Source organism: Catharus ustulatus, chromosome 29 (assembly GCF_009819885.2).
Source record: "Catharus ustulatus isolate bCatUst1 chromosome 29, bCatUst1.pri.v2, whole genome shotgun sequence".
Taxonomy (NCBI): domain Eukaryota; kingdom Metazoa; phylum Chordata; class Aves; order Passeriformes; family Turdidae; genus Catharus; species Catharus ustulatus.
Genome location: NC_046249.1, coordinates 2452449 through 2468122, shown reverse-complemented (window position 1 = coordinate 2468122; position 15674 = coordinate 2452449). Strand labels below are relative to the sequence as shown.

General features: G+C 45.1%; 2 protein-coding genes across 2 annotated transcripts; both read left to right on the top strand.

Annotated features, from left to right (window-relative positions):
• Positions 1 to 519: 519 nt before the first annotated feature.
• Positions 520 to 1200, top strand: MRPL34 (mitochondrial ribosomal protein L34). Its single transcript, XM_033082541.1, has 2 exons — positions 520 to 600; positions 691 to 1200. Exons 1-2 carry the CDS (start codon positions 524 to 526, stop codon positions 944 to 946), a joined length of 333 nt encoding a protein of 110 aa, XP_032938432.1. The 5' UTR covers positions 520 to 523; the 3' UTR covers positions 947 to 1200.
• Positions 1201 to 1613: 413 nt separating this feature from the next.
• DDA1 (DET1 and DDB1 associated 1) lies at positions 1614 to 11037 on the top strand. The gene is made up of 5 exons (XM_033082542.2): positions 1614 to 1717; positions 3197 to 3277; positions 6357 to 6408; positions 7372 to 7433; positions 10825 to 11037. Exons 1-5 carry the CDS (start codon positions 1715 to 1717, stop codon positions 10933 to 10935), a joined length of 309 nt encoding a protein of 102 aa, XP_032938433.1. The 5' UTR covers positions 1614 to 1714; the 3' UTR covers positions 10936 to 11037.
• Positions 11038 to 15674: the final 4637 nt, after the last annotated feature.

Below are 15674 nucleotides of genomic sequence, written 5' to 3'. Positions count from 1 at the left end.
GATATGTGACAACGCCATGAGGGTGGCAGTACCGTGAATGTGTCAGTGCCACAAACTTGTCACTGTCACGAAGGTGTCACACGTGTGGCAGTGCCATGAAGGTGTCACAAGCGTGGCAGTACCATGAAGGGGACAGTGCCACCATCGTGTCACACGTGACAGTGCCATGAGTGACACAAAACCAGCTGGGAGCTGTTGCAGCTCTTGGGATGGGGTTGGGATTCCTCTGGGAATTCCTCTGGGAATTCCATCCTGTTCCCACCCTCCCAGCCAGGAATTCCTTCCCAAATCTCCTTTTCCCACTCTGAAGCCATTCCCTGTGTCCTGAAATTCCATCCCTTATCCCAAGTCCCTCTCCAGCCCTCTGAGAGTGGCTTTGTCGCGACAGCCTTGGTGACAAGCGACAAGGAGGCGACAAGGCCGCGGTGGGGCCGTTGCCATGGTAACAATCCCACAAAGACTACAACTCCCATCAGCCCTTGCGGCGCGGCGCCGGCTGTGATTGGCTGGGAGGGCGGAGCCAATGGGAAGCGGCGTTGTTGGCGGGCGAGGCAAAATGGCGGCGCTGAGCGGGGTGTGGGAGCGGGTCAGGGGCCGCAGGTACCGGGAGGGGAAATTCCGATCTTAAAATTCCCAATTTATTTTTATTTCCCTCTCCTTACTCCTTGTTCTGCTTGAATTTTCCCCAAGCTTTTCCCTGCTGCGAGGTTTTCCCTTCCCGCTGCTCCCAAACGCTCTGGAGCCTCTCCCCAGGACTTCCAGCCGCGTCCCGGTTCCGGCGTGGAGTTTCCAACAAATCCGTGGAAAATCCCGAGGGAACGAGTACCAGCCCAACAACTGGAAGCGGAAGAAGACTCACGGCTGGATCAAACGGATCAGAACTCCCGGCGGGATCGCCGTGATCCTGCGCCGAATGCTCAAGGGCAGGAAATCCCTGAGCCACTGAGGGACCCTCTGCAATTCGCCGGGAATTCTCCGGGAATTTTCCAGGATTTCGGGATGATCCCGCCGAGCCATGGAGGTGGTGGCCAGCCCTGCTGTCCCTGTCACCTGCGTGGCCTCGGAGCGGTTTGGGACGCGATTGCTGCTGCAGTTGTTAAATGATCCTCGTGGTTTTTTTTTTTTTTTCCCGCGTGTTTATTACATTTTTTTTTGGTTGTTGTTGTGTTTATAAACGTGGGAATGTGGAGTGTGGTTCAATCCCAGCGTGTCGCCTGGAATTTCCTGCGTTAATTAGGATGGGAAGGGGGAATCTGGCGTGTTCCAGGGGCAGATATTTGGGAAGGATGGAAGGATTTTTGGAATTAGGGATGGAATTCACGTTGGCTTCACTCAGCAGCGCCTCTACCCTTTCGCTGCTCCATCCTTTGGGATTTTGATTCCAGCAGCAGCTCTGGGATAGGATAAAGGGAAGGAATTCTCCTCCCCGCACCGCTAATGAGACACCCCTTAATTAACGAGCGAACCCACCGCCTAAACTACAACTCCCAACATGCCCCGCGCCGGCTCCATCCGGGTCCTCTCGCGCTGCACCCGCCCCACCCTTCCGCGAGTCCACTTCCTGCCGCAACCCAACCTTATCGTCGATGATTGACAGGCTTCCCATCCAATAGAAACGCGGCGTTTTGCCGCGCGGACCAATCGGCGCGCAGCGGGCGGGCGGCCATGGCAGTGGGCGGGCCGGGGCGGCTCCTCCCGGCTGGCGGCGGCGAAGATGGTACGTGAGACCCCGGCCGCTATGGCGGCCCCGGGCCGGCCTCAGCGGCCCGGCCACGGCTCCCGGGCCCCGCCGCACCGGCTGCGGCCTTCCCGGTACCGCAGGGGCGGAACCGCGGCCGCCTCCGGCCTGGAGGGGCCGCGCCCGCCGCGGCCTGGGCGAGGGTGGCGGGGCTGAGGGAGTGGGGGGGGTGTGAGGGGTTCCCGCCCTCAGGGCTGAGGGGGCTGAGGGGGCTGAGGGTGAGGGGGAGCCTCAGGGCGGGGTGTGGGGGGTCAGGAGGATTTGGGGGTGCGGCGGAAGCTCAGGGCGGGGTTTAGGGGGTCCGGAGGATTTGGGGGTGCGGGGGAGCCTCAGGGCGGGGTTTGGGGGGTCCGGAGGATTTGGGGGTGAGGGGGAAGCTCAGGGCAGGGGGGGTTCCGTGGGTTTGAGGATTTGGGGGGTTCCGGGGATGCCGCGGGCTCGGGGTGGGGTTGGAGCACCCCAGTATGGGTGGGAGACACCCAAAATTGGGGCTGAACCATTTGTTTAATGGGGGTGGTTTATAGGGGCACCTTAAAACAGGACTGAACCATTTGTTTTATGTGGGGATTTTAGGGGGGCACCCTAAAACCGGACTGAACCATTTGTTTTATGGGGGTGGTTAAGGGGGCACCCTAAAGTTGGGCTGAACCATTTGTTTTATGGGGGTGATTTAGGGGAGCACCTTAAGGTGGGGCTGAACCATTTATTTTAGGGGGGTTTTAGGGGGGCACCCTAAAACGGGACTGAACCATTTGTTTAGGTTGGGGGACACCCTAAAGTTGGGTTGAACCATTTGTTTTATGTGGGGATTTTAAGGGGGACACCCTAAATTGGGGCTGAACCGTTTAGAGGAGGGACACCCTAAGGTGGGACTGAACCATTTGTTTTATGGGGGGTTTAAGGGGACACCCTAAAGTTGGGCTAAACCATTTGTTTTAGGGGGGGTTTAGGGGTGCTGGGTGTTCCCCCTTGAAATATTTGGGGGAGGTTGGAATATTTTGGGATCCCTTTGGGATTTGGGGTGGTTTGGGCAGCTCCTCCACCCTCAGGTTTTTTTTTTTTTTGGGAATTAAGGAATTGGGAATTCCATCCCCAGGGTGATCCCTTGGGAATTTTGGGGTGGGGATTTCAGGATTTGAGCCCTTCTGGAATGATCCCTTGGGAATTTTGGGATTTGAGCCCTTCTAGAATGATCTCTTGGGAATTTTGGGGTGGGAATTTCAAGATTGGAGCCCCTTCTGTGATGATCCTTTGGGAATTTTTCCTTGGGCTTGGATTAGGAACATTCCTTGGTTGGGAATTGCAGCTTTGGGAGTTTTACCTGGGGAAGGAAAACTTGGAGCTGCCCAAATCTTGGGAATTTCCTGCTCAATTTTGGGGCTGGACACAAATCCCTGGGATGTGCCAGCATTCCCTGGACTGTCCCTGAGGGATTTTTTGGGAATTGTGGCTCTGCAGGCAGATTTCCTGAAGGGGCTCCCCGTGTACAACAAGAGCAACTTCAGCAGGTTCCATGCGGATTCCGTCTGCAAGGCTTCCGTGAGTGCTCCTGAATCCCTGAGATCCCAGATCCCTGAGTGCATTCCCAGATCCCTGAATGAATTCCCAAATCCTGGCATTCCCAGATCCCTGAGTGAATTCCCAGATCCCTGAGTGAATTCCCAGATCCCTGAGTGCATTCCCAGATCCCTGAGTGAATTCCCAGATCCCTGAGTGAATTCCCAAATCCTGCCATACCCAGATCCCTGAGTGAATTCCCAAATCCCTGAGTGAATTCCCAGATCCCTGAATGAATTCCCAAATCCTGGCATTCCCAAATCCCTGCATGAATTCCCCAATCCCATCATTCCCCAATCCAAGAATTCCCAAATTCAGCCATTCCTCATCCCAGAACTCCCAGATCCCTGAATGCATTCCCAAATCCCTGCATGAATTCCCAAATAAATCCCTGCATGAATTCCCAAATCCCTGGATGAATTCCCAAATCCCTGAGTGAATTCCTAAATCCTGCCATTCCCAGATCCCAGAATGAATTCCCAAATCCTGCCATTCCCCATCCCAGAATTCCCAAATCCCTGAGTGAATTCCCAAATTCTGCCACTCCCAGATCCATGAATTCCCAAATCCCAGAATGAATTCCCAAATCTTGCCATTCCTCATCCCAGAATTCCCAAATAAATCCCTGCATGAATTCCCAAATCCCTGAGTGAAATCCCAAATCCTGCCATTCCCAAATCCCTGAATGAATTCCCAAATCCCAGAATTCCCCATCCCAGTGATCTCCATCCCAGAGTTCCTGAATCCCTGAATTCCCAAATCCTGCTATTGCCAGATCCCTGAATGAATTCCCAAATCCCCTCATTCCCCATCCCAGAATTCCAAAATTCCTGGATGAATTCCCAAATCCCTGCATGAATTCCCAAATAAATCCCTGCATGAATTCCCAAATCCCTGAATGAATTCCCAAATCCCTGGATGAATTCCCAGATCCCTGAAGGAATTCCCAAATCCTGCCATTCCCAGATCCCAGAATGAATTCCCAAATCCCAGAATGAATTCCCAAATCCCTGGATGAATTCTTAAATCCCTGCATGAATTCCCAAATCCCTGAATGAATTCCCAAATCCCTGAGTGAATTCCCAGATCCCTGAGTGAATTCCCAGATCCCTGAGTGAATTCCCCATCCCAGTGTTCTCCATCCCGGAGTTCCTGAATCCCAGAATTCCCAAATCCCTGCATGAATTCCCAAATCCCAGAATGAATTCTCCATCCCAGAATTCCCAGATCCCTGAGTGAATTCCCAGATCCCTGGATGAATTCCCAGATCCTGCCATTCCCCATCCCAGAGCTCCCAGATCCCTGGAGGAATTCCCAAATCTCTGAGTGAATTCCCAGATCCCTGGATGAATTCCCTAATCCCAGGATGAATTCCCAAATCCCTGAGTGAATTCCCAAATCCCAGAATGAATTCCCAAATCCCTGAGTGAATTCCCAAATCCCTGGATGAATTCCCAAATCCCTGAGTGAATTCCCAAATTCTGCCACTCCCAGATCCATGAATTCCCAAATCCCAGAATGAATTCCCAAATCTTGCCATTCCCCATCCCAGAATTCCCAAATAAATCCCTGCATGAATTCCCAAATCCCTGGATGAATTCCCAAATCCCAGAATTCCCCATCCCAGTGATCTCCATCCCAGAATTCCTGAATCCCTGAATTCCCAAATCCTGCTATTGCCAGATCCCTGAATGAATTCCCAAATCCCTTCATTCCCCATCCCAGAATTCCCAAATTCCTGGATGAATTCCCAAATCCCAGAATGAATTCCCAAATAAATCCCTGCATGAATTCCCAAATCCCTGAGTGAATTCCCAAATCCCACCATTCCCCATCCCAGAATTCCCAAATCCCTGAATGAATTCCCAAATCCTGCCATTCCCCATCCCAGAATTCCTGAATCCAGCTGTGCCTGAGTCCCAACATTCCCAGATCCTGAGGAATTTTTGAAATTCCCAATCCCCCCATTCCCATTCCTGTTCCCATTCCTGAGGAAATTTTGCAATTCCCATTCCTGAGGAATTTTTGGAATTCCATTTCCCATTCCTATTCCTGTTCCCATTCCTGAAGAATTTCCCATTCTCATTCCTGAGGAATTTTTTGTAATTCCCATTCCCTTTCCCATTCCTGAGGAATTGTTGGATTTCCCATTCCCTTTCCCATTCCCATTTCTGAGGAATTTTTACTGTTCCCATTCCCTTTCCTGAGGAATTTTTGCTGTTCCCTTTCCCATTGCTGAGGAATTTTTCCAGTTCCCATTCCTGTTCCCATTCCTGAGGAATTTTTTTTATTTCCCTTTCCCATTTCTGAGGAATGTTTGGATTTCCCATTCCCTTTCCCATTCCCATTTCTGAGGAATTTTTCCTTTCCCATTCCTGAGGAATTTTTCCCATTCCCATTCCTATTGTTGAGGAATTTTTTCCCATTCCTGAGGAATTTTTCCTTTCCCATTCCTGAGGAATTTTTCCCATTCCCATTCCTATTGTTGAGGAATTTTTTCCCATTTCTGAGGAATTTTTCCCTTTCCCATTCCTGAGGAACTTTTCCCATTCCCATTCCTGTTCCCATTCCTGAGGAATTTTTGGAATTCCCTTTCCCATTGCTGAGGAATTTTTCCTTTCCCATTCCCATTTCTGAGGAATTTTTCCTTTCCCATTCCTGAGGAATTTTTGGATTTCCCTTTCCCATTGCTGAGGAATTTTTGGATTTCCTATTCCCTTTCCCATTCCCATTCCTGAAGAATTTTTGGATTTTCCATTCCCATTGCTGAGGAATTTTTAGATTTCCCATTCCTGTTCCCATTCCTGAGGAATTTTTGGATTTCCCATTCCTGAGGAATTTTTCCTTTCCCATTCCTGAGGAATTTTTCCTTTCCCATTCCTGAGGAATTTTTCCTTTCCCATTTCTGAGGAATTTTCCCTTTCCCTTTGCTGAGGAATGTTTGGATTTCCCTTTGCTGAGGAATGTTTGGATTTCCCATTGCTGAGGAATTTTTGGATTTCCCCTTGCTGAGGAATTTTCCCTTTCCCATTCTGAGGAATGTTTGGATTTCCCATTCCAGAACCGCCGGCCCTCGGTGTATTTGCCCACCAGAGAATTCCCCTCGGAACAGAGTGAGTTTGGTTGGGAAAACCCCAAATTCCCTTCACTTTATTTCCCTCTTTTAATTCCCAATTTTCCCTTTATTAATTCCCAATTTCCCCTTTATTAATTCCCAATTTCCCTTTTATTAATTCCCGTTTTTACCTCTATTTATTCCCAATTTTCCCTCCTTTAATTCCCAATTTTCTCTTTATTTATTCCCCATTTTCCCTTTATTCATTCCCAATTTCCTCTTTATTTATTCCCAATTTTTCCCCCTTTAATTCCCAATTTTCCCTTTATTTATTCCTAATATTCCCCCTTTAATCCCCAATTTCCTCCCTTTATTTCCCAATTTTGCCTTTATTTATTCTCTTTTTTACCTCTATTTATTCCAAATTTTTCCTCCTTAAATTCCCAATTTTCTCTTTATTTATTCCCAATTTTCCTTCTATTTATTCCCATTTTTACCTCTATTTATTCCCCATTTTCTCCCCTTTAATTCCCAATTTTCCCCCCTTTAATTCCCATTTTTATCTCTGTTTATTCCAAATTTTCTCCTCTTTAATTCCCATTTTTCCCTTTATTTATTTCCCAATTTTCTCTCCTTTAATTCCCATTTTTCTCTTTATTTATTCCCAATTTTCCCCTTTAATTCCCAATTTTCCTTCTATTTATTCCCATTTTTACCTCTATTTATTCCCCATTTTCCCCCCTTTAATTCCAAATTTTCCCTTTATTTATTCCCATTTTTTCCCTCCTTTAATTCCCAATTTTCCTTCTATTTATTCCCATTTCTACCTCTATTTATTCCAAATTTTCTCCTCATTAATTCCCAATTTTCCCTTTATTTATTCCCAATTTTCCCCCCTTTAATTCCCAATTTTCCCTTTATTTATTCCCAATTTTCCCCCCTTTAATTCCCAATTTTTCCCCCTTCCTCCCCCATCCCAACCCCCCAAAAACCTGGAATTTTTCCCCTGGAATTTCCCCAGTTATCGTGACAGAAAAGACAAACATCCTCCTGCGCTACCTCCACCAGCAGTGGGACAAAAAGGTGACACTGGGGACACTTGGGGACATTTGGGATCGAATTCCTGGGGAAAAATGGGAATTTTTGGGATTGATTTGGTCCAGTAATCAATGATTGATCAATAATTAATGATTGATTGATTGGGGAATTCCAGCTGGGGAATCCTGGGGTGGTTCTGCCGTGGGAATGAGGGGGGATTGGGGATTTTGGGGATTGGGGATTTTGGGATTTGGGGATTTTGGGATTTGGGAATTTTGGGGTTGGGAATTTTGGGATTGAGAGGTTTGGGAATTCTGGGATTGAGGGGTTTGGGAATTTTGGGGTTTGGGAATTCTGGGATTTGAGAATTCTGTGGATTGGGAATTTTGGGATTTGGGAATTTTGGGGTTGGGAATTCTGGGATTTGAGAATGGTGGGATTGAGGGGATTGGGAATTTTGGGATTTGGGAATTCTGGACATTGGGAATGCTGGGGTTGGGAATGTTGGGATTTGGGAATGCTGGGATTGAGGGGTTTGGGGTTTGGGAATGGTGGGATTGGGAATTCTGGGATTGGGAATGCTGAGGTGGGGAATTCTGGAGAGTGGGAACTCTGGGATGATTCCCTCTGGAATTCCCTGTGGATCCCCTCTGGAATCCCTCTGGAATGATTCCCTTTGGCATCCCCTCTGGGATTTCCTTTGGGATCTCCTCTGGAATTCCTTTGGGATCTCCTCTGGAATCTCCTCTGGAATCCCTCTGGAATGATTCCCTCTGGGATTCCCTTTGGGATCCCCTCTGCAATTCCTTTGGGATCCCCTCTGCAATTCCTTTGGGATTCCCTCTGGAATGATTCCCTCTGGAATGATTCCCTCTGGGATTTTCCTTGGGATCCCCTCTTGGATCCCCTCTGGAATTATTTCCTTTGGGATCCCCTCTGGGATGATTTCCTCTGGAATGATTTCCTCTGGAATTCCTTGGGATCCTCTCTGGAATTCCCCCTAGGATCATTTCCTCTGGGATCTCCTCTGGAATCCCTCTGGAATGATTCCATTTGGGATCCCTCTGGAATGATCCCATCTGGAATTCCTTTGGGATCCCCTCTGGAATTCCTTTGGGATCCCTCTGGAATAATTCCCTTTGTGATCCCCTTTGGGATCCCTTCTGGAATTCCTTTGGGATCTCTTCTGGGATGATTCCCTTTGGAATTCCCTCTGGATTTCTTTTGGGATCCCCTCTGGGATTCCCTTGGGATCCCCTCTGAAATTTCTTTGGGATCCCTCTGGAATCTCCTCTGGGATTTCATTTGGGATCCCCTCTGGAATGATTTCCCTTTGGGATGATTCCATTTGGGATCCCCTCTGGGGTGATTCCCTTTGGAATTCCTCTGGGATTTCCCTTGGGAACCCCTCTGGGATTCCTTTGGGATCCCTCTGGGATGATTCCATTTGGGATCCCCTCTGGGATTCCCTTTGGGATCCCCTCTGGAATTCCTTTGGGATCCTCTCTGGAATCTCCTCTGGGATTTCATTGGTGATTCCCTCTGGAATTCCTCTGGAATTTCCTCTGGAATTCCCTCTGGGATGATCCCCTCTGGGATTCCATTTGGGATCCCCTCTGAAATCCCTTTGGGACCCTTCTGGGGGGTCGCTGTGGGATCCCCTCTGAAATCTCCTCTGGGATTTCCTTTGGGATCCCCTCTGGGGTGATTCCATTTGGGATTCCCTCTGGAACCCCTCTGGAATGATTCCCTTTGGGATTCCCTCTGGAATTTCCTTTGGGAATGATCCCCTCTGGAATCCCTTGGGATCTCCTCTGGAATCCCTTTGGAATTATTTCCTTTGTGATCCCCTCTGGGATTTCCCTTGGGATCCCCTCTTGGATTCCCTCTGGAATTATTTTCTCTGGGATTTCATTTGGGATTTCCCTTTGGGATCCCCTCTGGAGCCCCTCTGGAATGATTCCCTTTGGGATCCCTCTGGAATGATTCCCTCTGAGATTTCACTTGAGATCCCCTCTGGGATGATTCCCTTTGGGATGATTTCCTATGGAATGATTCCCTCTGGAATCCCTTGGGATCCCTTCTGGAATCTCTCTGGGATTATTTCCTCTGGAATGATTCCCTCTGGGATTTCATTTGGGATTCCTTCTGGGATGATTCCCTTGGGATTTCCTCTGGAATCCCTCTGGAATTCCTTTGGGGTCTCCTCTGGAATCCCTCTGGGATTATTTCCTCTGGGATTTCATTTGGGATTCCCTCTGGGATGATTCTCTCTGGGATGATTCTCTCTGGGATGATTCTCTCTGGAATGATTCTCTCTGGAATGATTTTCTCTGGGATCATTTCCTCTGAATCCCTCTGGAATGATTCCCTCTGGGATTTCCCTTGGATGCCCTCTGGAATTCCCTCTGGGATCCCCTCTGGAATGACTCCCTTTGGGATTTCATTTGGGATCCCCTCTGAAATCCCTCTGGAATGATTCCCTCTGGGATTTCTGTTGAGATCCCCTCTGGAATCCCTCTATGATGATTCCCTTTGGGATTTCATTTGGGATTCCCTCTGGAATCATTCCCTTTGGGATCCCCTCTGGAATGATTCCCTTTGGCATTCCCTCTGGGATTTCCTTTAGGATCCCCTCTGGAATCCCTCTGGAATTATTTCCTTTGGGATCTCCTCTGGGATTTCCTTTGGGATTTCATTTGGGATCCCTCTGTAATTCCCTCTGGGATTATTTCCTCTGGAATGATTCCCTCTGGGATTTCCTTTGGGATCCCCTGTGGGATGATTCTCTTTGGGATGATTCCCTCTAGAATGATTTCTTGTGAGATTCCTTTGGGATCCCCTCTGGAATCTCCTCAGGGATTTCATTTGGGATCCCCTCTGGAATGATTCCCTGTGGGATTTCCCTTGGGATCCCCTCTTGGATTCCCTCTGGAATTATTTTCTCTGGGATTTCATTTGGGATTTCCCTTGGGATCCCCTCTGGAACCCCTCTGGGATGATTCCCTTTGGGATTTCATTTGGGATCCCCTCTGGAATGATTCCCTTTGGGATCCCTCTGGAATGATTCCCTCTGAGATTTCACTTGGGATCCCCTCTGGGATGATTCCCTTTGGGATGATTTCCTATGGAATGATTCCCTCTGGAATCCCTTGGGATCCCTTCTGGAATCTCTCTGGGATTATTTCCTCTGGAATGATTCCCTCTGGGATTTCATTTGGGATTCCTTCTGGGATGATTCCCTTGGGATTTCCTCTGGAATCCCTCTGGAATTCCTTTGGGATCCCCTCTGGAACCCCTCTGGAATGATTTCCTTTGGGATCCTCTCTGGGATTTCATTTGGGATTTCCTTTGGGATCCCCTCTGGGGTGATTCCATTTGGGATTTCCTTTGGGATCCCCTCTGGAATTCCCTGTGTCCCTCCCTGTCCCCCCAGAATGCCGCCAAGAAGCGGGACCAGGAGCAGGGCGAGCTGGAGGGCGAGAACTCGGCGCCGCCGCGGAAAATCGCCCGGACCGGCAGCCAGGACATGACCGAGGACACTTAAACCCCCAAAACCTGGGAATTGAGGAATTCCCAAAGCTCTTCCTGCTCTGTGTCACACCCCCCTGACTCCCATTCCCAAACAATTCCCAGGAGTTCTGCCCTATTTATTTGGGATTTGCCTCCGGGCTTCGCTCTTTGTATTTATGGGGTTTGTACGGGGAGGGGGAAGCGCTCGGGGTCCCCGTGCCCAAAATTCCCTTTGTGGTCCCTGGAATTCCTGGAGATTCTGGGCTGTCCCATGATTTTTTATTCCCAAAATTCCCTTTTTTTGTTTCCTGGAAAAAAAAAAATTCTTATTCCCAAAGTTCCCTTTTTTAAACATGAAATTCTTGGAAAGTCGGTGGTGTCCCAGAATTTCTTATTCCCAAAATTCCCTTTTTGTTCTGTAAAATTCCTGGAGATTCTGGGTTATCCCAGAATTTTTTATTGCCCAAATTCTATTTTTTTCCTGGAAAAAAAAAGAATTTCTTATTCCCAAAATTCCCTTTTTGTTCCATGAAATTCCTGGAGATTCTGGGCTGTCCCAGGATTTTTTATTCCCAAAATTCCCTTTTTTTTTGTTTCCTGGAAAAAAAAATTCTTAAACCCAAAGTTCCCTTTTTTAATCCTGGAAAAAAAAGAATTTCTTATTCCCAAAATTCTCTTTTTGTTCCCTGGAATTCCTGGAGATTCTGGGGTATCCTAGGATTTTTTTATTCCCAAAATTCCCTTTTTTTGTTTCCTGGAAAGAAAAAATTCTTATTCCCAAAGTTCCCTTTTTTAAACATGAAATTCATGGAAAGTCGGTGGTGTCCCAGAATTTCTTATTCCCAAAATTCCCTTTTTGTTCCCTGGAATTCCTGGAGATTCTGGGCTGTCCCAGGATTTTTTTATTCCCAAAATTCCCTTTTTTGTTTCCTGGAAAAAAAGAATTTTTTATTCCCAAAATTCCTTTTTTTTGTTTCCTGGAAAAAAAGAATTCTTTATTCCAAAAATTCCCTTTTTTTCCCTGGAATTCCTGGAGATTCTGGGGTGTCCCAGGATTTTTTATTCCCAAAATTCCCTTTTTTTGTTTCCTGGAAAAAAAGAATTCTTAAACCCAAAGTTCCCTTTTTTAATCCTGGAAAAAAAAGAATTTCTTATTCCCAAAATTCCCTTTTTGTTCCTTGGGATTCCTGGGGATTCTGGGTTATCCCAGGATTTTTTTATTCCCAAAATTCCCTTTTTTTCCTAGAAAAAAAAAAGAATTTCTTATTCCCAAAATTCCTTTTTTTTTTTCCTGGAAAAAAATAATTTTTTATTCCCAAAATTCCCTTTTTTTCCCTGAAATTTCTGGAGATTCTGGGGCATCCCAGGAATTTTTATTCCCCAAAATTCCCTTTTTGTTCTGTAAAATTCCTGGGGATTCTGGGGTATCCCAGGATTTTTTATTCCCAAAATTCCCTTTTTTTTGTTTCCTGGAAAAAAAAAAATTCTTATTCCCAAAGTTCCCTTTTTTAAACATGAAATTCTTGGAAAGTCGGTGGTGTCCCAGAATTTCTTATTCCCAAAATTCCCTTTTTTGTTTCCTGGAAAAAAAGAATTCTTAAACCCAAAGGTCCCTTTTTTAATCCTGGAAAAAAAAGAATTTCTTATTCCCAAAATTCCCTTTTTGTTCCTTGGGATTCCTGGGGATTCTGGGTTATCCCAGGATTTTTTTATTCCCAAAATTCCCTTTTTTTCCTAGAAAAAAAAAAGAATTTCTTATTCCCAAAATTCCTTTTTTTTTTTCCTGGAAAAAAAGAATTTCTTATTCCCAAAATTCCCTTTTTTTCCTGAAATTCCTGGAGATTCTGGGGCATCCCAGGAATTTTTATTCCCAAAATTCCCTTTTTTTCCTGGAAAAAAAAAGAATTTCTTATTCCCAAAATTCCCTTTTTTTCCTGAAATTCCTGGAGATTCTGGGGCATCCCAGGAATTTTTATTCCCAAAATTCCCTTTTTTTCCCATGAAATTCCTGGAAATTCTATACTATCCTAGAATTTTCTATTCCCAAAATTCCCTTTTTTTCCCCTGAAATTCCTGGAGATTCTGGGTTATCCCAGAATTTTTTATTCCCAAAATTCCTTTTTTTTCCCCACTGAAATTCTGGGCTATTCCAGGATTTCTTATTCCCAAAATTCCCTGTTTTTGTTTCCTGGAAAAAAAAAATTCTTATTCCCAAAGTTCCCTTTTTTAAACATGAAATTCTTGGAAAGTCGGTGGTGTCCCAGAATTTCTTATTCCCAAAATTCCCTTTTTGTTCCTTGGGATTCTTGGGGATTCTGGGTTATCCCAGGATTTTTTATTCCCAAAATTCCTTTTTTTTTTCCTGGAAAAAAAAGAATTTCTTATTCCCAAAATTCCTTTTTTTTTTTTTCCTGGAAAAAAATAATTTTTTATTCCAAAAATTCCCTTTTTTTCCCTGAAATTCCTGGAGATTCTGGGGCATCCCAGGAATTTTTATTCCCAAAATTCCCTTTTTTTCCTGGAAAAAAAAAGAATTTCTTATTCCCAAAATTCCCCTTTTGTTCCTTGGGATTCCTGGAGATTCTGGGGTGTCCCAGGATTTTTTTATTCCCAAAATTCCCTTTTTTTCCCATGAAATTCCTGGAAATTCTATACTATCCTAGAATTTTCTATTCCCAAAATTCCCTTTTTTCTCTAGAAAAAAAAGTGGTTTCCCAAAATTTCTTAATCCCAAAATTCACTTTTTTTTTCCTGGAAAAAAAAAAATAATTTCTTATTCCCAAAATTCCTTTTTTTTTTTCCTTTTTCCCTGAAATTCCTGGAAATTCTGGGGTGTCCCTGAATTTTTTTCTTCCCAATACCCCAATTTTTTTTCCATGAAATTCCTGGGAATTCTCTGGTATCACAGAATTTTTTATTCCCAAAATTCCCTTTTTGTTCCTTAGAATTCCTGGAGTTTCTGGGGTGTCCCAGGATTTTTTTATTCCCAAAATTCCCTTTTCCATCCTTTAAATCCCAGATTTTTTTCTTGGAATCCCCAAAATTTTCCATCCTTAAATCTCAGATTTTTCCTTGGAATTTCTGGAATTTTCCATCCTCCAATCCTCATTTTTTGGGGGGAATCCCAGGAATTTTCCATCCTTAAATTCTGTTTTTTTTTTCTGGGAAAATCCTGGAGGGAATTTGGGAAATCCAGGATGGAATTCCAGGAATTCAGGATGGAATTTTGGAAATCCAAGAAGGAATTTTAGGAATTTAGGATGAAATTTTCAAATCCAAATTGGAATTTTGGGAATCCAGGATGGAATTTTGAGAATTCAAGATGGAATTTTGGGAATTCAGGATGGAGTTTAGGAATCTGGAATGGAATTTTATGAATCCAAGATGGAATTTTATGAAACCAAGATAGAATTTCAGGAATTCAATATGGAATTTTGGGAATCCAGGATGGAAATTTGGGAATTCACGATGGAGTTTGAGTGGAATTTCAGGAATTCAAGATGGAATTTCAGGAATCCAGGATGGAATTTTCAAATCCCAGATGGAATTTTTGAATCCAAGAAGGAATTTCAGGAATCCAAGATGGAGTTTTGGGAATCCAAGAAGGAATTTTGGGAATTCAAGATGGAATTTTGAATCCAAGAAGGAATTTTGAGAATCCAGGGTGGAATTTGAGAATCCAAGATGGAATTTCAGGAATTCAGGATGAAATTTTGGGAATCCAGGATGGAATTTGAGAATTCAAAGTGGAATTTTAGGAGTCCAGGATGGAATTTTGGGAATCCAAGAAGGAATTTTGGAAATTCAAGATGGAAATTTGAGAATCCAGGATGGAATTTTAGGAGTCCAGGATGGAAATTTGGGAATCCAAGGTGGAATTTTTAAATTCAAGATGGAATTTAGGAGTCCAGGATGGAATTTTGGGAATCCAAGATGGAATTTTTGAATTCAAGATGGAATTTAGGAGTCCAGGATGGAATTTAGGGAATCCAGGATGGAATTTTCAAATCCCAGATGGAATTTTGGGAATCCAAGATGGAATTTCATGAATTCAAGATGGAATTTTGGGAATCCCAGATGGAATTTTCAAATCCAGGATGGAATTTTGGGAACCCAGAGCCCACCCAACGCTCCCCTCAGCCCTGGAGCCCATTCCCAGCTGCTTTCCCAGAACCCTCCAGGAATTTTGGGAATCCCTGGAAAAACTTCGGGAAAAGCCGGGAGAGGACGAGACGAAAAAAAAAAACCGCGGAATTCTCCAAAACCCACCGAGATTCTCCCAGAAAAATTCCAAAAAAAATTCCAAATTCCCATCTCTGCCTCTGAAGATTCCTCCCCACCTCGTTTTCCCCAGAAAAATCTGGGATCCATCCCCAAAAATTCCTGAGCAGAACCAGGGAAGAGCGGCTCCCGTCGGAATTCCCGGAATTTGGGACTGGAATTCAACCCAGAACTTTGGCTCTGCCTCCCTTTTTCCCAAATTTTTTTTTTGTTGTTTTGGTTTTTTTTTATGGAAATAAATTTGGAATTCCTGGAATGGGGTGGGGGAGTTGGGGGGAGGGAGGAGAAATGGAATTCCTGGGATTTTTTTTTTTTTTGGGAGGGTGGGATTTGTTTTGGGATTTATTTTTTTTTTTTTTTTTTTTTTTTTTTGGGATGAGGAATTCCGGGATTTGGGATCCCTGGAAGGAAATCCCGGAATTCCAGAGGCTTGGGAATGTTGTTCCATTAAAGTGTTGGCACTTCCTGCTGCAGCTCCAACTTTTATATCCC